At 42.1% G+C, this 24,246-nt stretch overlaps 1 protein-coding gene across 1 annotated transcript in view; it reads left to right on the forward strand.

Annotated features, from left to right (window-relative positions):
- LHFPL6 (LHFPL tetraspan subfamily member 6) overlaps window positions 1-24,246 on the forward strand; it is a gene marked incomplete at its 3' end in the record, with an annotated part of 193,649 nt that overhangs the window by 153,981 nt on the left and 15,422 nt on the right. The window contains exon 3 of the mRNA XM_079721688.1: window positions 15,062-15,160. Within this exon, the coding sequence (XP_079577814.1) occupies window positions 15,062-15,160 (99 nt within the window). The remainder of the gene's footprint in view (window positions 1-15,061; window positions 15,161-24,246) is intronic.

Raw genomic sequence — 24,246 nt, forward strand, 5'->3', positions numbered from 1 at the left:
TATGGCATCCTAATGCCACTTGGCAAGGCTGTTGCTTCTCTTTCTCTCCCTACACGTGCATGCACACATTCGTGAACACTTAGTCTCCCAGACCTCAAGATACTTCGGGAGTTAAAGCTTTAAATAAATAGTAATTTCAAAATAGATTGGACCTTTCAGAGCACCCCCCCTAAAAAAGGGGCGGGGCAGGAAATGGGGCTAATTTTCTTCTAAGCAGGAGCTCCCAGAAATAAGGTTATATGGAAATAGGAACATCAGCTTCAAAATAAAAGCCTGCATTTGGGAGAAGGGAAGCTCCGCAATCCTGAAACCGAGAATAAAGAGGAGAAACAGTGGCCAGACCTTGAGAGGCCAGAGGGAAGGGGAATATACGACCTTCCTTTACCGTCTTCACGGATGGCTTTCGAGGATTAATTAAGTAAAAGTCTGTAAATGTCTTTCAGCCTTTTGGTGAAAGAAGCTATTTAAATAGAAATTATGATCCCACAGCTTGCATCTCACATGTCAGGCACGCATGGTTAACTGTGTCTGCTCTGTGAGTTATGCTTCCTCCAGGTTATAAAGATGACGATCCGTGATCGACCTTCGTTCTCTGACCCAGTGGTAAGTAAGGCAGAGATGTATGGTGTTACCTGTGGCCTCTGAGTGCAGGCAGCCTCTTTCAGCCTCAGCGCTGTGCCTGGAGAAATCAGAGCCTCTGTGTATGTCTCTTCTCGGATGACTTTTCTTAAGAGGCATAAGGGATGGGGGCGCGGTGAGGGGCAGGAGATGGTTAGTAAACTGAGAAAATAACTTTCCACTTTTTTCTTTTAATGCCCTTTCCTTTATCAACTTATTGCCTAAGAGGGTAAAAAAATTAAACAGTGAGAGAAGAGAATATGTTTGACCAGGTATAGTGGCTTCCTGGGGCTGCTGTGAGAAAGGACCACATACTGAGTGGCTTAAAACAAGAGAAATGTATTCTGTTGCAGTTCTGGAGGCTGGAAGTCTGAAATCGAGGCGTTGGCTGGGTTAGGCCCCTCTAAAGCTTCTAGGGAAGAGTTCTTCCTTGCCTCTTCTAGCTTCTGGTGGCCCCAGGCGTTCATTGGCTTGTGGCAGCATCACTCCAGACTCCACCGCCGTCTTCACCGGACCGTCTTCCCTCTGTGTCTGGGTGTCTTCTAATGGCTGTTTTCTTGTAAGGACACCAGTGATATTGGATTAGGGGTCCCCTCTCCTCCAGGATGACCTCATCTTAACTAATTACATCTGCAATGACCCTATTTCCAAATAAGGTCACACTTTGAGGTACTGGGGGTTAGGACCTCAATATATCTCTTTGGAAAAGGGGGACATAATTCAACCGATAATACTAGGGTAGGGTAGTTTCAAAAACACTTAGGAGCTGCACCTTCCGCGCATATAAAATATCACGGAGAAGCCCAGTATGAGTGCAGATCAGAGCAACGCTGCCCTGGTGGGAGCAGTAGTGGAGCCTGGGACCTTCATGCTTTCCACCCTGAGGTCTCCTCGCCCCTTCCCACCTGAGTGCATGCTCTTTAGACACCACGGAGAGCCCCCCAGGGCTTCGAGGGCCACAGCATGAGAAGGTGGAACTAGATATACATGGGGTTCCTTTCTCAAGTCAGATCCCATTCCTTGATAGCAAACAGCTTTAAGAAGCATAAATTCTGCAAACAGTCTGTTTACAAAGCTTGTTTGAAAGCAGTTGCATTTCCTTTGTTTATTGGTTTTAATAGAAATGAAATGGGATCTATACTGAAAACAAACCTCCTTCAGTGTCCCCTTAGTCCTGTCACCAGCAGCCCTTCAAACAGAGTTGGAGGCTTCCCTGGTGGCACAGTGGTTAAGAATCCTCCTGCCAATGCAGGGGACACAGGTTTGAGCCCTGGTCCGGGAAGATCCCACATGCCGCGGAGCAACTAGGCCTGTGAGCCACAAGTACTGAGCTTGCGCGTGTGGAGCCTGTGCTCCCCAACAAGAGAGGCCGCGATAGTGAGAGGCCCGCGCACCACGATGAAGAGTGGCCCCCGCTTGCCACAACTACAGAAAGCCCTCGGGCAGAAATGAAGACCCAACACAGCAAAAATAAATAAATAATTAAAAAAAAAAAAAAGAATAAGGTCTTTGAATGCAGAGAATGTGCTTCAAAAAAAAAAAAAAAAAGAATCCTCCTGCCAATGCAGGGGACACAGCTTCGAGCCCTGGTCCGGGAAGATCCCACATGCCGCGGAGCAACTAAGACGGTGCGCCACAACTGCTGAGCTCTGCGCTCTAGAGCCCGCGTGCCACAACTACTGAAGCCCGCGTGCCTAGAGCCCGTGCTCCGCAACAAGAGAAGCCACCGCAATGAGAAGCCCGCGCACCGCAACGAAGAGTAGCCCCCACTCGCCGCAACTAGAGAAAGCCCATGCGCAGCAACGAAGACCCAACGCAGCCATAAATAAATAAATTTATTAAAAATACAAAACAAAACAGAGTTCGGTGAAAAGCTTAATACAGATGAGGGGTTTCTTTTGTTTCCCCCTGAAATTGAACGTCCATATAATATCATGGCATTCAGTTCACCCTCTAGAGTCGAACTCTCTCCTTTCATAAAAATTGGGAAAGTAGAAGCTCATCCTTGGAAAGATTGAAACAGACAGATTCACTGCCAGTCCCACCTGCGGGGCAGCACCAGGTCCACCAACAAAACCAATTATTCCTCACCGGAAACTCTGACGGAGGCTTATACCACATCCCACCCTGAACGATGGAGCCCTCTGGAATAGTTACCCAGGCTCCTGGGAAGGATGCAGACTTGCTCATCAGTCTTTGGGAGGCTGGGATCCCCTGGCAAGGAGAAAGAATTGTGTATTTTAGATGGCTAGATGCTGCTGGAGGAGCAGGCTCTGGGAAAAAATACACAGAACAGCCCGAGGGGAAAGTCCTAACATTAACTCCATAAAAGGAGGCTTTAAATGGTCTCAGCTGATCCATATTTTTAGAAAATTGTTTTGACTCAGGCTGTCTGACTGTAATACTATTGCCAGAACCAGCAATGAGAGGGAGATAAACATGGTGTTACGCTCTTTCTTTTTGTGCCTTCCATGAAGCCCTGGGTGGTACAAATCATGCTTGACAGCCTTTGATTAGCAGCTACTCAGTTCCACTTGGGAAGGGAGGCATTTATCTCAGGCTCTGTTCTCCCTTCATAAATAAGCTGGAAATTTCGATGTTGGAAATAGTTCCCTTGGAGGAAGCCTCGTCGAAATCATCTCTTTCACATCACCAGAGACTGCTCTGTTTGCAGCCTGTGGGGAGCGGTGGCTGGCATGGTGGGGCGTGATGGGGTCCCTGGGACCAACTGGAAAAGTCTCCCTCTCACTCATGGGGTAGCACTAGGTGACCTCTGAACCTTTTTGAATGTGATGTGCCCTGTGCCCATCAGCACTGGTACTTTTTTGTGTGACAATGTGATGTTGCAGAACAAGCTTTGAACAGAGGGCCAAAAGATATCATTCCATTTCTGATTCCTTTACCAACTATGACTTTGAGCATTTCATTTCTGATTCCTTTACTGTCACTTCATCTTTTTGAGCTGCAGCCTGGATTCATAGATTCATTCTTCTAAAACTGAGCTCTGCATACTGTACACTGAAAGAGAAAAGGTCTTTGGGATTGACACGTATGCACTGCTATATTTAAAATAGATAACCAACAAGGACCTACTGTATAGCACAGGGAACTCTGCTCAATACTCTGTAACAACCTCAGTGGGAAAAGAATTCGAAAAAGAATAGATACGTGTATATGGATAGATGAATCACTTTGCTGTACACCTGAAACTAACACAACATTGTTAATCAACTATACTCCAGTAAAAGATAAAATGTTTTTAAAAAGAGAGAGAAAGGGGTGCTTTGCTATGCATATGTGAAGCCACAGGATGAACCCCAAATATCTTATGGGAGCATCCATTTTACTCCAACTCCATTTTGGAGAAAGCATTTTTGCACAAAAAAAATAAGGCTATCTGTGAAGTAGAATGGAAAATCCCACAGTAATTTATCAAGTCGAAAAAAGAAGACCTATTTCAGGGGAGGACTGATTCAAGTAGGACACCTGACTCTGTAAGGTATGAAATTCACTTCTCTTGGTCCTTAGGAATATTCTGATGGCAGATTTTGAGAAGCACTAGATTAGGTCATCTGGAGGGTCCCTTTCAGTGCTTACGTTTGAGAACCCAGTTCAAAAACATTAAGGTCCTTTTGCTGCCTGAATAAAGATCAACTTCCTTGGCCCAGAGTTACCAACGTCCTCAGGGGCCGCTGACCACATCCCAGCCCCTTGGCCATTACTCTCCTCCACTCCCTTGGTTCCCAACTTAGTCTAGTTTCATTTTCCTCAAGCCTGCCTTGTACCTGTCCATCTCCAGGCCCCCTTTCTTTACCTGGCATGACTCCATCTACTTATCAAAACCCCATTCATCTTTCAAAGACCACTTTCTCTTGTTTCCCACCCCCAAATTAACTGATTTCTATGTTAACTGTTGGTTTTGCTGCTAGCATCACACAAGTACAAGCCTGAAATATTTCTGTGTTACTTCTCTCTCTTGCAGATGCTAGAATGAATGGACCTTCTTCAGGTGTTTAATTTTTCCACAGTGTAAGCACCATGCTTTGCACAGACCCAAAAGCCCACCAGCTCAATTAATGAAACAGACATCAATTAGTATTGTTTTCTCTACCAAATATATATAATATATAGAAATATATATTTAAATAGATCTCATTAGACCTTGGGGATACATCTGGTGTTCAGTTTTAAAGTCTCTGTGTAAAATTCATTTTCAGGTAACTAGCTAGATCAGCAGGGTAAGAATGAGAATTCCTGACTCTATCTTCTGCTAGTTTTGCTATGTGAGAAGCAGCATTTATCCATTTGGGACTTCTTTTTTCATTTATTTTAATAAGTTTCTTAGGATAACCTATTTGAAAAAGATCCCAGTGATTTCTTTGTGACTGCTTACGATAGTATTTTAAACACTTAGAGTATTTTTTTCTCATTGTGAAAGACCTTTGTGATCACATTTTAATGTATGTTTTAAAATATTTTATATTTTTAAATATCGAAAAAACACATGACAAAATATGGTACTTTAAAAATCGAATTAAAATTTTAAAAACCAGTATTGGACTAACTGGAAACAAATTCTCGAGTCCTTTCAAAATTTGTTTGGGACCGATCAGTAAATCACAGATGGAAAAGTAAAAAGTTTTGGTTATCCTTGACATTTCAAGAAGGAAGGAAAACAGAAAAGGAAAATCATTATAGCTGTCTTGAAGACACTGCTTCCAAATTGTTGTCTGTCAGCTATTCCAGATGGCTTTACTGTTTTTTAGTGGAATTGATGGTATTTTAAAAAGACCTGAAGAAAATAGATTTGGTTTTTCTTTCCTGATGTCTCAGACGGTGGATGAAGGAAAAAAATATCTTTCAAGAACTGTCTGTTTTAAGTGCATCAGCCACCTGTACCATCTCATGGATGGCATCCATCAATGATCTTATGGTATCTTCATACTCCCTAATTTTTTAGTGGTGAAAAACATGCCTTGTGAGTATATAAGTAGTGAGAATAGTATATATGCTAAGCCAGAAAGTTAGTAGAAACGTGTTACAAGTGTCTTATATATTCTAGTCAAAAGATATATATGTGCATATATAATTTGTACATATTATATTCAAATAATAATATAAGCTAGATATATACAATCATATATAGAGTTTGTGTATATGTGGGCATATGCACACACGTATGTATGCATGTATGTATATGTGTGTGTGCATATGTATATAAAATAACCCTTATTTATAAACAGCTCTATGATATGGATTTTATTCCTATTTTACTCATGAGGAAACATACTCGAGAGAAAGGCAAGGAAGTTACTCAGGATCCTGAAGCCAAAAGAGAACTGGTCAGACTTCCAAGGCTGTGCTCTGAATCATCCCACGATATTGTACTGGTCTTTGTGAAACCTGTGCCGTATCAGATTCTCACTGTGGCTTCAGCATCAGTTGTAAAAACCTAGATTTATGTCTAGCCTCTGCTGCGGTAGTTTGTCAAGATAAAAATCCAGGCAGCCTCATGCTTTAATTTTTTTGTTTGGAAGCCAACTATAAGGAATATCTGCCATCAGAATATCTAGAACTCAAAGAAAAAGTGGCCTATCGGTGCATTATAGGCTTGTTTTCAGTACTACACAGGCTTTTCATTTGATAGCCTCTGCATTACATTTTCAGAAGTATTTTAATCACTCTTCCCATCTGCTGAAGCTTTGAGGCTTCAAGTGGCTCACCATGGCAGGCTGCCGACTGCACAGAGGCCTCCGCGATGTCAACTTGTAGAAAGCCTTTCACTAACCATTCACTTCATCACCTGTAGAGTTTACTACATTTTTAAAATGTGCCCGACATTCTACTTTAGTGTTGTCATGGGTTCCCTGATTAAATACTTAAGGACCTTAGAAATAAATAGGAAGATAAATCATGTCTTACCCTGATACTTTTTTGTTAAGTCCAGTAAAAATGAATGAATAGGGTTTGGAACACAGAATCCGTCCATCCTTGGGCACTTGATGTTATTGGTTAAAGACACTAGTGGGACGAGAGGTTTTACTCTTCCTCCTAAATCTTGTTGTGTTAGAACTGAAACAGGTTTTTAAAATGGAATTTAACGTAGGAAAGCTGAAGTAAAAGCCCCAGGCACCTCATCAGTCTTTTAGAAGACTCCTCTACCTGAGTTCTCCACTCTCTTGGGTAACTTTATGATATCAGGATATCAGAAATAGGGAGGGAGATATTGCCCTCTCTGTGCGCTTTTCCCCAGTGATCTGCAGGGCACCCTCCTCTTTCACATATGAATATCAACCATCAACCAGGGCAGAGCCTGGCTCCACCCTGAAGGGCCTCTGGCTCCCAAGCCATCTGCCCTTTCTCTGCGACAGGCTTCTTCCAAGTCAGTTAAAACCTAGCCATGCCCTTTCTCCAGACTCTTTGGCTATAAATAAAATCAATATGTTAATGTTTTTTGCAGCCCTATGAAAAGATTCATTCTCTGGTCCCTTTCTCCCCAGCCCACAATCCTGCCCCTTATTTCTTCCAAAGGAATTTTGTTACTGATACTCTGATAGTTCCCGACTCAGCCAGCCCCCTTCCCTGAGTCCCCAGATGCATAGCTTCGTTGTGTATTAATGCGGTAAACAGCATAGTTCCTCACAGGCTCCACGCAGACCTGGGGCAGCTTGGTTTCACTGTTGTCTCCATTCAAACAGGACACAACCCCCAAATCTACTCTGATTCTTGCAGGAGATGGTGTATTGCAGGAGCCTCTTTTCCAGGCAACTCTGTCTATATACTGCTGGGCACGCAGTCCCTTCACCAATGTCACTGGTGTCAGTTCACCCAGGGCCTCTGGGAGAATTACACAGTCAGATGGACAGCGACGTGATTTCCCACACCCAGGGCAAATCACTCTACAGGCCTGAGGGTAAGGAAACTGGGAGTTAGTGATTCAGGAGGAATCCTGGGATCACGCATTGGGATCGCGATAGGTGGAAAAGAGCCGTGGGCTGGGCCCTGGGGGCCCTGGGGTGGATTTGGGCTCTGTGTCCTTGGACAAGCCTCCTGCATCCTCTGTGTCTCAGTCTTCAGAAAGCACTGTGAAAGGAGGTACGGCTTCCAAGAGCCTAACCAAGCCTCTTTCTTCTAGAATACTTCAGTAGTTTCCTTCTCAGAGTGCATTCAGAGTCCGAAGAGTTATAATACTGGCCCTGGCCCTTGTGCCCTCCCCACTACTGGATTTATTTTGCTGTTCCATTTTGTAAAAGGACGGTTATCGAGGGCTGAAAATGGATGAATATCGTGTACATAAATTAACATGTGGTGACTTGGAGATACGCCAGCCTCTTCCAAAGAAAAGTCCAGATAACGGGCTACAAGACCGAGCAGCTTTCATGAGAAAAGTAAAGAAAACAATTTCCCTCGGTGCTTGCCACAGAAAGGAAGATAAAGGAACTGGAGGACGGATAAAAGTATCCCCCAAAACATAAAAGATGAATTGATGGGAAAGGCTTATGTGACCACTCCAGGGGCAATAGGTGGAAAAAGTCAGGCTATTAAAAAAAATAACAAACCGTGGAAACGATTGGAGCGATAGTCATGGAAAAAAAGCGAGATCACATAAATTCTTTCAAGAGTGGCCTGGAAAAAAAATAAGACTTTATGAGTTTAACTCGAGGTCTCTATTCTTACCACCTGCGGGGAGCAATTGGCATTGGCTGACTGGAGGTTTGTTTTGCCTTCTTGGCAGGAGCCGAATTGTTATGTTAATATTCCGTTGGCTAAGTGTGGAGTACTGACTGAATAGAAAATGGTTTGCAGAAGGGAAAATTCCCAGCCTCGGGTTCTTACTTTGACCACAGAGCTCTTTACAAACTTCAGACTTCACACTCAAATTCTAAAAAATAATTAGTATCATGACAGGTATCTCCAGCGTGGTGCGAAAATGAATAGCGTTTCCACTAGGACCCTCTCTCTCCCCAAGGCAGTTTACGGGCAGGCAGAGTGTGTCCTAAGATTGAGGCCCAGGAGCCCATATGGGGCTAAAGGCAGACCCCTTTGATAATACAGCATCACAGCGCAGCTCCCAGCATCCACCTCTCTGCATTTATCCGGGCTCGCTCTTCTCCATTGACATGGGCTTCTCCTTCGAGGTCATTCCACTAACCTGGCTCTTCAGGCATTTTAGTTATCTTGAACAGGGTGAGGCCAAAACCCTAGAGGACTCAGGTTAAAATGGCCTAATAGTCAATGCATGATTCAAATGTGTGTGCGTGTGTTTTAATTTATAAACTATTGAGTCATTTGTTTGGATGATTATTTTTTTCCTTTTTTAGGAAGCAGTGTCTTTCTAAATCCCCAAGACCTCTTTCCTACACGGTGACCTTTCCAATGGTCTATGATGTCCTATAACTGATTCCAGCGAGGTGCCCTGTGAAAACTAAAGACTGAACTAATTTACACTAATTTGTGATTGACTCATGACCCTTTAAAAGTTGCAAAGTCTTTAGGATTGCAAGAATAGACTTCTTCTTAATTGCAAATGAGCCTGTAGCTGCAAATGAGTTCACATCTCCTCCAACCACCCACCTCTGTTACCACCTTCCTCAGGTTGTTTCCTCCGATTCACAGCATCTTTCCTCACTTCCATTCCTATATGCACAGATTTTCACAGAGTGTGACTTTTTTTCATGATGTCTGTAATGGCAGTGAAATGGGAATTCGGTTAAAATACCACGTAATTAAGCCCCATGAGGTAACCACAGGGTTTATAAATGTAATAGAGAAAATCCACGTAGATAATATAAAAGTTTGTGAGCCAGAGATTTTAATTGAACCGTTTACTCCCCAGGAGCAAATTAGTCAGCTAGAGCCATAAAAACTCATTAAGTCCCAAAGATTTCATTTGGCAACCACTTCACATTCCAGAATATTTTCTGAGCCTCATTTCAGCACACAGTATCATATCTAAGCGGTATCTAATTCAGGGATTTTCAAACTATGTTTCCATCAAACACTGATTTCCACAACATGGCCTAAGACTTAACACTGCTAAAACTGAACAATGGCAGATTTCTTCCATTAAAAGGATGTTCTCGTTTTTATGGGTTTTTTTTTTTTTTGGAGTATAATTGCTTTACAATGTTGTGTTAGTTTCTGCTGTACAAAGAAGTGAATCAGATATGTGTACACATATATCCCCTCCCTCTTGGACCTCCCTCCCACCCCCATCTCCACCCCTATCCCACCCACCTAGCTCACCACAGAGCACTGGGCTGAGCTCCCTGGGCTATACAGTAGGTTACCGCTAGCTATCTGTTTTACACATGGTAGTGTATATATGCCAATCCTAATTTTCTCTAACTTTACAATATTAGTAAGTCAGTATAGACGATACAATTCTAGTTGATGCCAATATAAAGGCAGTTAGTTAACATTTGATGTATCCTCTTTTGAAATCCACATTCTAGAAGTTAATTAGCATAAGTTCCCTAACCAGAGATCACCCCACAGAGGCAGTTAACACAAAGCCTTTTAATATCACTCTACTTACCCCAAGGTTTAGTAATTGGCATAAATTGTATTAGAGATCATTTTTAATTGAGAGAATGGATGTTTAAGTAATGGACAGATAGAAAGATTCGTATCAGCCCCTCTGCCCTTGCACAAGTAGGGCACGTACCAGCCAGGGACTGTCCAATAAAAGAAACCACTCTAGGTATTTCAAGCAGCAGGGAATGTAACCCAGGGATTTAAAGTTTCACAGACCTACTAGGAGGTCTGGGGAAGTGGAGGTCAGAGAAGCTGCTTTGAAGAATTCAAGAGCTCAGGAAGTACAGGGATCAAAAGTGAGGTCAGGACTTCCCTGGTGGGGCAGTGGTTAGGAATCCACCTGCCAGTGCAGGGGACACGGGTTCGAGCTCTGGTCTGGGAAGATCCCACATGCCCGGAGCCTGTGCACCACAACTACTGACCCTGCACTCTAGAGCCCGTGAGCCACAACTACTGAGCCCTTGTGCCAGAACTACTGAAGCCCGTTTTCCTAGAGCCTGTGCTCTGCAACAAGAGAAGCCACCGCAATGAGAAGCCCGCACACCACAACGAAAAGTAGCCCGTGCACCACAACGAAAAGTAGCCCCCGCTCGCCGCAACTAGAGAAAGCCCATGAGCAGCAACGAAGACCCAACACAACCAAAAATAAATAAATAAAATAATTTTTTTAATCAAAAATTATCCAAAAAAGTGAGGACAGCTGATGATCTGCCCTTAGAGAGTTGAGGCTGAGAGGGATGCCAGGAAGCCACACCCCAAATATCATGTCTACTGTCTGCAGAAGAGCATGTCATCTGGCTGCAGCTGCCAATGGGGAATATGGTTTATTCCTCCCTTTGACCTGTTCATTGACAGACTATGAGCCAGAACTTCTGCTAGCAGGAGAGTTTTTGAAATGTAGTTTCCTGGCTTCTAGCCACCCATCACCCCCACCCACAAAGGGAGAATCTAAAAGAGTAAGGATGATTTTGATTGTTAACAAGCAGTATCAGGCATAGGTGTAAGAATCTGGCCAGCCCAGTGTCGGGGAGGAAGAAATTTTCCGTTACTCTTCTAGCTTCTTCTGGCTGGCCTAAGAATTAAATTGACTTGACATGAGATAGATTAAGAGGAGGAAAATCAAACAAACGTTTAATAACATGTGTACATGGGGAGAGACTCAGGAAAAACTGAGTGATTGCCTGAAATGGCAAAACCGTCACTGACTTTAAATATCATCTTCAGCTAAGACAAAGAGAATGTTGGGGGTTAGTCCTTTGGGGCTTCAGAGGGGAGGAAGGCAATTTACATGGAGATGGAGAAGCAAATGTTTGGTAAATAAATGTTTACTGGGCTGGGCAGAGACAGTGGGACATAGAGTGGACTCTGATCTTTAATCCCTGTGTAGAGTTTCCTCCACCACACTTGCCCGTATTCTTTGCAAATATCTCTGGTGATAGCTCTATTCCTGGAACAGGCCCTCTGTCTACATTCTTTTAGGCAGTTAAGGGAAAGGTCAGACTTTCTTCCTGAATCTTTTGGGCCTTGATTGTTTTTAGCTAGAAATAATCCACATTCCAAAGGGACATTTTAGAGTGACAAGTTTGTTCCCATCCTTTTGAAGGGGTGTCTTAGGTCTAGAGCAGCCCTCTCCAATAGCACTTTCTGTGATTATGAAAATGGTCTGTATTTGCACCGTCTAATATGGTAGCCGCTAGCGCCATGTGGTTACTAGGCATTTGAAATGTGGCTAGTGCCACTGAAGAACTGAATTTTATTTTTATTTAATTTTAATTAACTTAATTTTCTTTTTTTTTTTTTTCGCTGGGCCGCATGGCTTACAGGATCTTAGCTCCCCAACCAGGAATCGAACCCAGGCCCTGGCAGTGAAAGCACCAGTCTTAACCGCTGGAGCGGCAGGGAATTCCCTAACTTAAATTTAAACTTAAATAGCTACATGTAGCTCGTGGCTACTGTGTGGGGCAGGGCAGGTCTAGAACTCGACTCCTGCCCCCCTCCCATTCCATCAACTGGAAGATACTGTCTCATCTGACCTGAAGTGTCCCTGATCCTGCTATCTGAATAATTGTGGTATTCATTGTGTTTTGAAGGTATTTGTTAGAGTGACTGTCTGATGGAGTTGGGAGGAGGGTTTCACTGAGTTTAGAGTATTGGTCATCTGATCGCTTTTTGTGCCAGCCTGCTGGTAAACAGTTGTTTCGTAGTTGGCTGAATTGGGCCTGAGACTTGCTTTCACCTTAATGTATAATAGTAGCAAGGTAGTGGGGAGGCCAGATATTTACCTACAGAACCTAATCACTGCAACAGTCACTTAGCCTGAGGAGTTGGCAACATGCACTTTTCTCCCAGAAATGTTCCCCACATCTTCAGAACCTGCAGTATCTTTACTGTTAGCAAACATTAGCAGATGACAAAACAACGGCTACATAAATAGGAATACTAAAATCCAGATAAACTAGTTGCCCTCCACTGAATACTTTTTTAATGTGAGCATATGCTCATGGTATTTTTCCTTTTTTAATTCTTACACCCAACACAGATTTCCTATATATAAAATTATTTCTAATTTATATGGTTGACTCCATATTTCGTACTGTTACAAAGACAGCCCAATATTCTATTGCACGAAAGAACCCTGACTACCAAGTGTTGTACCACTTAGAGAATCACAGACCTGTTTGCTCCATAATAGGCACTTAAAAGTTCCTCTCTGTTTAGTCTCGCAAAATGCTGAGATCCTTATACTGGATGAAAGTGGCTTCTTGGGCAGGGAGGGGAATGAATTGGGAGATTGGGATTGACATATATACACTAATATATATAAAATAGATAACTAATAAGAACCTGCTGTATTAAATAAATAAATAAATAAAATTTTAAAAGAAATTCATATAGACACAACAACCTGCATTGGATAACTGTAAATAAAAGCAATTCTTTTCAGAAGTTAAGAATAAATTCTGACAAAAACAAAACAGAAAACAAAACAAAACAAAAGCAGCTTCTTTCATGAACACATGCACATATTTTTCTGCCATACTGTAAGAACATTAGCAATTGAGACTGTTTATCATTTGTTTGCCTATCAGATAAAGGGAATACTGATGGTTTAAATTTTACTGTTTTTCATTTTACTTACCCTTGAACATTTTATATCTAATGGCCTTTCTGCATGTGTCCTCATTTAAAAATTGCTCACCAGATCTCAAAAAGTGGTGTTACTTACTAATTTAAGAACTGAGTATCACGGAAATGATGCCACATTATTTATTCAACATTCATGGAATTCAGTTTACACAAACTCTGGCATCCTCATTAATTCTCTCTTTATCTGATGGTGGATAACACTAGTTTGGAATTGTCTTCAGAATGCTATAAATTTTATCCTAAGGCAAAAAGCCTAGGGAAACTGGTCACTGGGATATTTGCTTAGTCAGCAAACCTCGTATTATTGCTTTTTGAATTATTCTTCAGCCTCAGTACAATTCATATTTACACCGTTGCATACAGGTACCCTGGAATTTGTGATTCGCAGCTGCAGTGATTCTTTGCAGGCATTCCCTCGGATCACAGCCGTTCTGCATTAGATGCTCATTTTACTGTGGTCTAAGGGATGGATCAGAGGGAGGGGCAACAGGGTGGAAAACATGTCAGTTTTGGGGGGACGACGTCTCTCCACACAGCCGGCATAGAGGTTGGGGGAGTGGGGTGGAAAGCAGCTCCTCCTTAGATGCCTGTGAGGAAACAGACAATTTGTACAGGTTACAACTACTCAAGTCATCCACCAAGGGCAAGGGAGAAGCAAAAGGGAGACAGGAAGAGACTCAATCCAGAAATACTGAAGATCTCCCTTAGATGCCTTTGGGGACACTGTTGTTCGGCCTATACATCACCACATTAACAGGTTTTCTAATTTAGGGGCCTCCCTTATTTAGCGCCTTTTAACCCACAATCCTGCAGACAATCAGACTGTGTATGCATTGGTCCCACTGGCTCAGCACACTTGTGGATTTACGGGTGATGTTAATACTCACTGACTGATGTGACAAGATGATACTTTCAGATTGGCCCTCAGATTTGATTGGTCAGTGCTTCAGTCTCATTCAACTTCTCATAAAACCATATTATTGATAGGTTTTGATGCAAAACTAAAGACTCACCAATCGAAAGCTGTCCGCTCAGGGTGAGCTGCCATGATACCTTGACTTAAAATAAAACCGTCACTTGCTTAAGTTGAATCATCAAACCTTTTGGTCTTTGCTGCAAGAACTGTAGTCACAGTAAGCGTCTGTCTTGAGTATTTCCAAGATGTGTGGACACTTGGTGATTCTCAAGTTCTCAAGGGAGCATGGTAACCATAGCATGGTCTATGAGTTCAATCAATGTGCTGAAGTGGTGCATGAAAATCTTTATGCTCTCTCTGCCCCTGGTAAAATATGATGATGCTGAAACATTCTATTTTGATTCTTAAATTGGAAAAAACAATCTAAATGAATGATGATGCATAACCAATGAGGCCCTTTTGCTGGCTCTCGAATTACTTGTTTACATGGATTGAGTGTGGAATGGGTTGGCTTTTTACAAGAGTGATTAAAAGGGCTTCTGGATTGTACTCCCTAAACAGGATTTGCAAGGCTTTTAATGCTTTAATAGGGGAAGTTGGAACCAAACTGAGCTGTCTGTCAAGGTTGTTCTTCCCACCTCCCACCCCCTTTTAAGCAGACTTGGAATTGTTCTTGGAATTAAACTGAACTTAGATCACTAAAGGGAGCTTGGCTGGTGCTTTCCCAAAAGCAGACCCCATGTTCCGTTGTCATATTGCCTATATTGATTTTTTCTCCCTTGTACCTTTATCTAGGGCTGCAGAGGGGCATTGCTAAAGTCCTGTTGTCTTTTCTCTTTGCAGGCTTGTTGATCGGTGCTGGCTGTGCCCTGTACCCCCTGGGCTGGGACAGTGAGGAAGTCCGGCAGACTTGTGGCTACATTTCTGGCCAATATGACCTGGGTAAGTTCTCTTCATGGATAGTACTCCTTTTAGAAGAGAACCTTCTCTGATCTTTCATAGAAGGAGAAGGTAGGAAAGGGATGGGGAAGAAAAACGCATCCTGGGATTGGAGCCAGCAGTCATGTGTAATAATACACATACATTCATTTATTCAACTGTTTAGTAAAGAGCTATGTATAATCTACTGTTGGCCTGTACTATGGGAAGTACTGTAGATACAAAGAAAAGAAATGGTCCTTGCTATGAGGAGTTAATATTCATTAATTAATTCATTCAAAATCATATGTTTGAGTCATTTCATGCACTAAAAATAACTCTCTCTGTGGAATTCACTGTCTGTCTGAGAAGATAAAGCAAATACTATGATCAAGAAAATGACAGTCAGTGCTAAGGAATCTAAAGCAGTTTCACTCCAGGGTAATACACAACTTTGTGAAAGAGATGGGAATGGAGCTGGGTCTTAAAGTGATGCCTGTGGATTATCTGGCAGGCAAGGATTACAGTTCAGCAAAGCACAGGGGAGGGATAAAGAAAGCTCATCAGGGGACCATAGAGACCCAGGAAATAGGGTCTGTGGTTAAGTAGACCACAGTTCACACCTTGATGAAGGGCTTATGATTTTTTCTGTGTACTAATCAGAAAATTTCAGATATTTCTCACTTGTGCAGAGAATGTATTCTACTTACTTGGCAACCTATAAAAATGTTTTGCATAATACGACATGGTTTGCACCATTATAATTTGTAATGGTTAGCTAATATTTCAGTTGGTTGAGAAACCTACATTTACTTAACCACTTGCTTATTTCTTTCTAGTTGGGTATTTTGTCTACTCGGTTTGTGTTATGTAAACATATTGTAAGGAGTAGTTTAATGAATATAAGTCTTCTCTTGACTGAATTATTTTCTTAGGATGTTTTTCTAGAATTGGTGTTAACTAGACCGAAGATTATGAGCCCATAAAACACTGCCAAATGATAGCCAACATATTTTTCCCTAATATATGGATATACAGATTAAAAGTTTTTGACAATAAGTGCATAGTGAGTAACTAACTTAAACATCTATCTGCTTTTCACATTAAATATTTCTCTCTAAGTAGAAAAATTTTGAGGGAACTGGTCTAACGGCAGTATTACTATATCCCAATTCATTTAAAAAATTTTTGTTAGAACTTATTTTTTAAAAAAGGCACTTCTCTGGCAGTCGAGCGATTAAGACTCCGTGCTCCCACTGCAGGGGGCATGGGTTCATCCCTGGTCGGGGAACTAATATCCCGCATGCCGCGTGATGCAGCAAAAAATAAATAAATAAATAAAAGAACTTATAAGAAAAACATTCTGTTGGATACTGAGAAAAATGGGCAGATGTGATATCATATAAAAAGTCTGTGAATTTGAAAATGAAGCAATTTTTGTTTGACTCAGTGGATGGCAAACACCTGCTTCCCTCAAAACACTACTGGCTCTTTGGGTAGAGGAGATGGTGCCTGAAATACCACCCAATTTGCATGGATAAAAAATAAGAGATTTCCCTCTGCCCATTTTCCCTCATGGAAGGCGAAGCTATCCCAAGGCTAGATTAGTTTGTGATTGTTGTAAATGCAGAGAATGGGAAAATGCTGGCATAAAGTTAACCGCTAGCCTATCCTTTTTTTTTTTTTTTTTTTTGGAAAGCAAACTGTGTCCAGGGGAGATATTGCAATACAGCATTTGGCATTTTTCTTTCTCTGGTATTTGAGGGATTCTTTGCTGTTTCACACAGGCCTCAACTTGGTTAGAATCCTGTTCTTGCTGGTGTCTTGCTGTTGTGTTTTGCCATATTAATTAGCAGGTTATAATGAGACTCAGATCCTGTTTTCGCAGTTTTCGCTACTGCACCCCAGGATTTTACAGCTTCTCAGCATTGAGGATTAAAACTTTGAATGTCAAAATTAACGTTAAAAACAAAACACTTGCCTCTTTCTTTGCTAGTGATGATAATTTTCTTCTGTTATAAACTCACTAAAGCCATTTTAGCAACCTTAAAATTACAGCGTTGTTTTAATTTTGGCCTTTTTAGTTTTATATTTCTCTTAGATTGGATGATGAGGAAAAAAATCAAAACTGGCATTATCTACAGGTAAAATGAGTTCTGGGTCCCCTGAAGAAGTATTTTGGGTTTATCGAGTTCCATTTCTCCAGGTTACTATTAATTTTTCAGACTCTGTGATCTTTTCTTCCTAAAGAAGACCTAAAGGGAAACCGTGGCATAGAGATGTCACCACACCTCTCCCACCGAACTTCCTGTGTTTTCTGTCTTTACTAAAGTATTATTGTTCTCTGGAACACTGATGAGAGCTGAACTTCAGGGAGTGAGTGAAGTCAGAGATTACGGAGCAAACTTGAAGAGCCTAGGGCTGGGTTTGGAGCTGCCCTGTGCGTGGGAGGGCGAGCGTTCTCTGTAAGGATGACCCTGTAGCCTGGTGTTAGTGGCGTACGCGCTGCTAGCCATGGCCGTACGGTCTCCGCCACTTCTGAGAATCTGAGCTTGTTTCTGCGCCTCTCCATAGACAGCGTGTGGATGAATCTTTCCTCCCGAGGGTTGGGCAGTGTTGGTGTTATTAAGGTTCACGGCCTCCTTATAGTGGAATGTGGGTCAACTTACTGGCGTGCCGTTACTGAGCTATGATTGCTGTCTTTACAGCGAGGGTCCCCAGCCTGTTAGGAACCGGGCCGCACAGCAGGAGGTGCACGGCGGGCCAGTGAGTGAAGCTTCATCTACCACTCCCCAGCGCTCCCCGTTGCTCACATTACCGTCTGAACCATTCCCCGCCCCCCATCCGAGGAACAATTTTCAGGAAACCAGCCCCTGGTGCCAAAAAGGTTGGGGACCACCGCTTTAGAGCATATCCCAAAAGAAATCATTGTTGCTTTTGTTCCCACTTTGGCAGATTATTTAAGGAGTGCATTCATTCAATTATTCAGCAAAGGAATATTTATAGGGTGCTTTCGACGTGCCAGGCCTTGTGCAAGGTGCTGGGGACATGGCATCAGGAACGAATTTAAAAAGACACTATTGCAGAGCAACTGGGCTCGTGAGCCACAACTGCTGAGCCTGCGCATCTGGAGCCTGTGCTCCGCGACAAGAGAGGCCGTGATAGTGAGAGGCCCGCGCACCGCGATGAAGAGTGGCCCTCGCTCGCCACAACTAGAGAAAGCCCTCGCCCAGAAACGAAGACCCAACATGGCAAAAATAAATAAATAAATTAAAAGACACTATTTATGCCCCTCATGGAACTTAAAAACTAACAGGAAAGGCACATATACTTAAATATATAAATATATGTGTGTGTGTGTGTATGTGTGTGTATATATACACACACACACACACACATATATATGGAAAGTGTGTTAAAAAGGGTCAGGCGCTGTAATGGACATTGTGGTTGTCTTGCCAATATTATTCCACTCTAGTTGGTCAGTCTAAGCCAAAGTGTGGCAAATGTTTCTATAAAGAGCCAGAGTCAGATCATGAATATTTTCAGCTTTGCAAGCCATATGGCCAAGTACATGATAAGACAGTTCCTATATGAATGGGTGTGGCTGTGTCCCAGTAAAACTTTATTTACACAAACGGGTAGTGGAGCTGTAGTTTGAGACCCCTGACCTCAAGCAAAGCGTCCCCCTGATGTGCCAGAAATGTCTTCATTCCATTTGTGCTCATTTATCGATTCCTTCAGTCGGTCAGGATATAGGACAGTCCAAGACTTTGCACCGAACAGCCCCATCCAGTTATCCTAGGATCCTTTGTAAATACTACCATTTTCTTGTTGTGTTATGTTGTGACATAAGGTGTGAAAAGCACCATTAATTAAGCTTGGTCATCCCACCTCTTAACACTAGCATGGAAAGCTTAAGCTCAATTGGGCGAGTGAGACTGGAGGTGTTTCCAGAGGCTTCTGAGAAAGATGGAATCACATGCCTAAGGAAGAGGCATCAGAAGCCATGGTCTCCCTCCCTCTGGCAGCCACCCCTGACAAGGTGGAATAGCAGGAAGGAGCAGGCTGCAGGGCAGAGGCGGGCAGAGAAACCAGCCTGTGGGCAGGCATCCCTAGAACTTCCAGCCTTGCTGACACACAGTAATTCATTTCCTTACAGGGTAAAGATTGAGGCAGGCCTTCTCTTACTTGCAGCCAAAAACAGCCCGATTGGTATTTCATTTAGTTGCTATTTCACCATTCGAGGGGCCCTGACCTCACCTGGGTGCTTCTTAAGGAGGTATTATTTTTAGCTGAGCCTTCAAGGCTGTAGAGGATTTCGGTAGGTAAAGAGTGAATGTGGGTGTGTTTTAGGGTGACAGGGAGGTAGGTTGCAGGCAGGTCAGGGAGAAGAGCTGGGAAGGAGCCTGATTACGCACCAGAGGGGGTAGGAATCCTTGGGGGGCTAGGAAGGGCCTCCCAGGGAAAGAGCATTTAAACTGAGTCCAAAAATATGAGTACTGTTCAGGCAAGGAAGGGACTATGTAAAAAGCTCACATTTGTGGTTGTAACATAACGTGGTGCAAGCCTAATAGAATCTACTTTTTTAAATGCCTGCTTTCTTTAGAAAGGCACTTGGGGGAGAATTTGTTTTACATTCATCAAAAGCAGTTTTATCAGGCTATTGATTATTTCTCAAGCATTTTCATATTTTATCAAGTCCTGAGCCTTGAAGCAATTTTGCAAAAATATCCACTTTCACAAATCAAAGACTGTTACTCTGCTTACCTTTCGATCACGCTTATTTATGAGGAAGCAAGGAGCAGGTTTGAACACACACATTTTAAAAACAGGGAAACAAGAATTTTGAACAGGCTGCATAATGAATTTCTAAATTCCCCCACTGAAATTGTATAGCTTGCCTTGACAGTCGTTCTCAACCTTTAGCATTGGAATCAGAGGTAGGCTGGTTGAGAGTATAGATTTTTAGTTTCTATGCCTTGGATCTTATGCTTCTCTCATTTGTGTTTCAAACAAGGATCCCTGGTGATTCAGGGATAAGTGGTCAGCGACCATACTTTTTTTAAAAAGCCTTAATTTATATAGAAAAATTAATTTTTTGTATCTTGCTAGAATTTAGTTTAACAAACATTCATTCATTTTGTTTTATATAAATTAGGAGGCTTTAACTTTAGGTTACGAAAATCTGATGCCAACTGGCTTAAACAAAGAAGACATTTAAGATCCCTTATTACAGGAAGGCCAGAGCCAAGGTGAACTTCAGACTTGACTGAGCCAGGGGCTCAAAGATGTTGTCCATCTCAAAGTCCTTCATCCTGAGGCTAGTTCTCCCCTTGGTCGGAAGAGGACTGCATTTGGCACTTGTGGCTCCAAGCATCCTTGTTCATGTCAAACAGGCGAGGGCGAACTTCTCCCCCAGTAATGGAATAAAAGTCTCTCTCCTCCGTCTAGTTGGACCAATTTGTCACGTGCCCATCTTGAATGAATAGCTGCTGTCAGGCAACACCATGTACGAATTGGCTTCTTGTGGCCCAGCATGGATGTGTTCAGAGTTTTACAGAACCAGATTTACTGAGAAGTAGTGACATTTGTAAGTGGAAGATGAGGCTAAGAGGAGAAAAGGCATCTCAGTCTCTATTTTTGTCAGACTTTGGTGCTTTGTGCTCCTTCTGTCATGAAGTCCATGGTTGTGGACAAAGGAACAGCAATGGTTTATGCTGTGCAAGTGGTAACCATAATGGTTCTCTTTATTAATTTTTAAGAGAGCAAAACAGTACAAGTGATAAGAATAATACACAGTGTAGCATAGCATCTTCACATAATAAAAACCCAGTAGATGTTTGCTATTATTATTCACATTGTTTGTACAGGACCATTTTTTTAATGAATATTTGCTGATCATCTCTATTCTTCCTTTATATTCCATGCCAGCAAGTTGGGATTTATACATTAAGCATAAGGGCTTTGTCATCAGGTTGTCCAGTTGATTTAATTCCTGCCTCAGAGATATTTTCATCCACCAAAGACTTTTCTAACTATATCCTTATGATCAAAAGTAGAGTTTCAATTAATTTGTCTTGCTCATTTGCCAAGTAAATTTGAGTGATTATTGCTTTCACTTTGCTATTTCATTTGATTAAGAAGCCATCATGTTTCCTGTCCTTGAAATTATGCTCTTAGCTTCTCAAGAACAGTACCATAAACTCGGAAAACTCAGAACCTCTCAGTGTCAGAAAAGAGGAGAGTCTGTTTCTTCCAAATTTTCACGCCAGTGAAGAAATCTCTTCTCCTCTGATCTGAGCAATGACCATTGCACATCTCTCTGGGCACGTCTCCTTGAGCTCTTTGACTCCTGACTCGTGTTTTCTCTCTTCTCAAATCAAACTGCACTTGAAAAAAAAATGATTGGCAAGCTATGGGGGGGTCAGTGGGCCAAAATGGGAACGAAAGTAGAAAATTTCTTTTTTGAGCTTTCTCAAGTTTGGCGTTTGTGGGTGTTTCTGAAGCGGAGTGACCCAGTTTTCCTGATGTCCACAGAGAAGCTTCTATTTTTGCAGACAGTAACAGGAGAAGCTCCTCTCAGCTTCTGTGATATTGAATAAAATAAGCATCCCTTTGGTGAGAAGTGAACAGACTCCCGTGACTTACGTGGACTTTTGAGGCTGCTTCATGCAGACCAAGCGGAGGCTTTGCCCAGGGGCTGCAACCGTCTGAGCTGTGCGGGAGCCAGGCTGGCCTGCTAGGTGCTTCCAAAGAGCAGCAGGCAGCATCTGTTGCTCGGTTTGGGAAGAGACCCCTAACACTTGATGCGTTTCTGGTCATTGCTTAAAGGTCATTGATGATACTATTATGAGACTGCTATTTGGGAGACTGGTTAGAGGTAAGGTGTTGAATACACATTGAGATTTAGCCAAAGGTAAAGTCTTTAAAGCAGTGCTGATTTCCCACCTCCTCCGTGGCTATTATCTGGAACTGGTTCCAAACTTTTGACACTTACGTGCTAATCACTGGAAATCACTTAGAAGGTCCCGCATGAGCCTGTATTCCTTCACTCGGCTCTAGTGCAGGAGGGTGACAGAGGGAAGCCGAGCAGCTGCTGTGAATTAAACCAAGACCTAAGCTGGTAGGCCTGGGGGGACCCATGAGAACATTCTGGAAGGTGATGCTGGAAAGGATGCTGGGGAACTGCCACAGGCAGAGGAAGTCCAACTTGGCTGGTGATGAAGTGATGGAGCAAAGTGTCTGGGCATCTCCAAGGAAAAAACAATCAGCTTTGTTGGTCACTCAGCTTTCCTAGGGGCCTCATTTTCAGGAGATGAAGGATTTTCTGTGTTCATTTCAGAAAGTAGGGAGAAGAATCAATTCATTTCAGGGGCATAAATTCAACCCGCCCATTCCTGGGACCATGACGATGACATTAGACCGTGAACATTTCCACTTTAAGTTATAGCTGAGTAAATGCCTCTGACCCTGCTTTAGGAAAAAGCACCCCATTCTGTATAATCATAGATCCAATTCTATCTGCTTCCCTAAACACATCTTTGCAGGTTCCTATGGGACAGGCTTTTTGCAACTTTGGTGCCTATCTCAGTGTTTGGCTCATAGCAGTATTTAATAGTCATATTTATTTATTCCACAAATATTTATTAAGCACATTCTAGGTTCCAAAAATTGTGCCAGATACTTAGAATAAAATTATGAATTAGGTAGATATGATTCTTACCTGCACGTCACATATCTGCTGTCTACTAAATGGTTAAAAGAAGAGAGAGAGGGAGGCTGAGAGAGAAAAGGAAGGAAGAGAGAAGATGAAAAGGAAGAAACCCTATGGCTCATTTTTGACCACTAAAAAGGCAGCTGCCATCATGTTTCTGTATCTACTTGGCCACTGATATCCTGGTGAGAATCATGACATTACTCTCTAAGGGACTAATGGCTTAACCATCTCCTAGAAAGTAATCAAGTTCAGGGTCATAGTTTAAAAAACCAAAAGCCCTGGTAGATGAAAAAAGAAATTGCTTTAAATCTTTCCTTCCTAAAGTTTTTTTTGGTCTGGTTATTTCAGAGCAGGATCTTGCCCATTGTTGTATCAGTGCCTTGTAAAAACCTAAAGTGACTTGCAGTGATTTGCAGCAGTGGAATTCAATGCTAGTGGAAAAAAGGAAATGTGCTTAGAAAACCTGCAGGAAATGAGAAATAGCATTCTTCCCAGTCGTTTGGTGGCCATATCTTAATATTGAGACATTAAGAAATACTAAGATATGGCCACCAAACGACTGGGAAGAATATGTTAGTCTGTCTTTTAAAGATCCTTCTTCATTTGTTTTCAGTGTTATCCTTTTATAAAAACAAAAAATGATATACCTGAGTGGTGTGCCATTTTAGACTCAGTTTACTGAAGGAAGTTTAGGAGATTGAACTGGTTCATTCTCGTTTTTCTTTTGTATTATGTGCTCTTTACTATTTCCTAGCATGTTTTGTTTGAATATTAATCGGGGGGTAGAAATGCACTAACACTAAATTTAACGGGTGTTGATGTTTTAGATCCTCTCTCAGGAATGAACTTTGTTTAATCGATTATGTTAACAATGACTGAGAAACAGCAATTAAGACCAATTGGCTACATGAACATCATCTTGAATAAATATGTAGATTTATTAAGTGTTTCTGATCGTTAAGGATTTAGGGATAAATCTATTAATTAAAAAGAAGAATCTACTGCCCACCCCCAACATCCCAAGCTGATAATTCCTTCTGATAATGTAATACAACCCCTTTGGGAAGCCTCCTACCAGCTCCCTGCCCTCAAGGACATTACAGTTGAGAGATTTCACACAGATTTGTCTTAGACCATCCTCTTATCTAATTATCTCTTCGTTCGGAAAGACGTTTCACTAATGTTCCTGGGAGATGTGTCTATATGAACGTTAGAAGAGAGTTCTTTCAAATCTTTATATTGTGGCTCTTAATCTTGGGAGCAATATTTCTGCCCCAGAATTGAGAATTCACATTACTGTGTTAACTCCTATGTTAGTGACCTTCCTGTGTGTTTTTGCCTTTGTTCTGTAATAGAAATAGAAGATAGACCTCTTAACAGGTCTCCTGTG

The sequence above is a fragment of the Hyperoodon ampullatus genome, assembly GCF_949752795.1.
Source record: "Hyperoodon ampullatus genome assembly, chromosome: 16".
NCBI lineage: Eukaryota > Metazoa > Chordata > Mammalia > Artiodactyla > Ziphiidae > Hyperoodon > Hyperoodon ampullatus.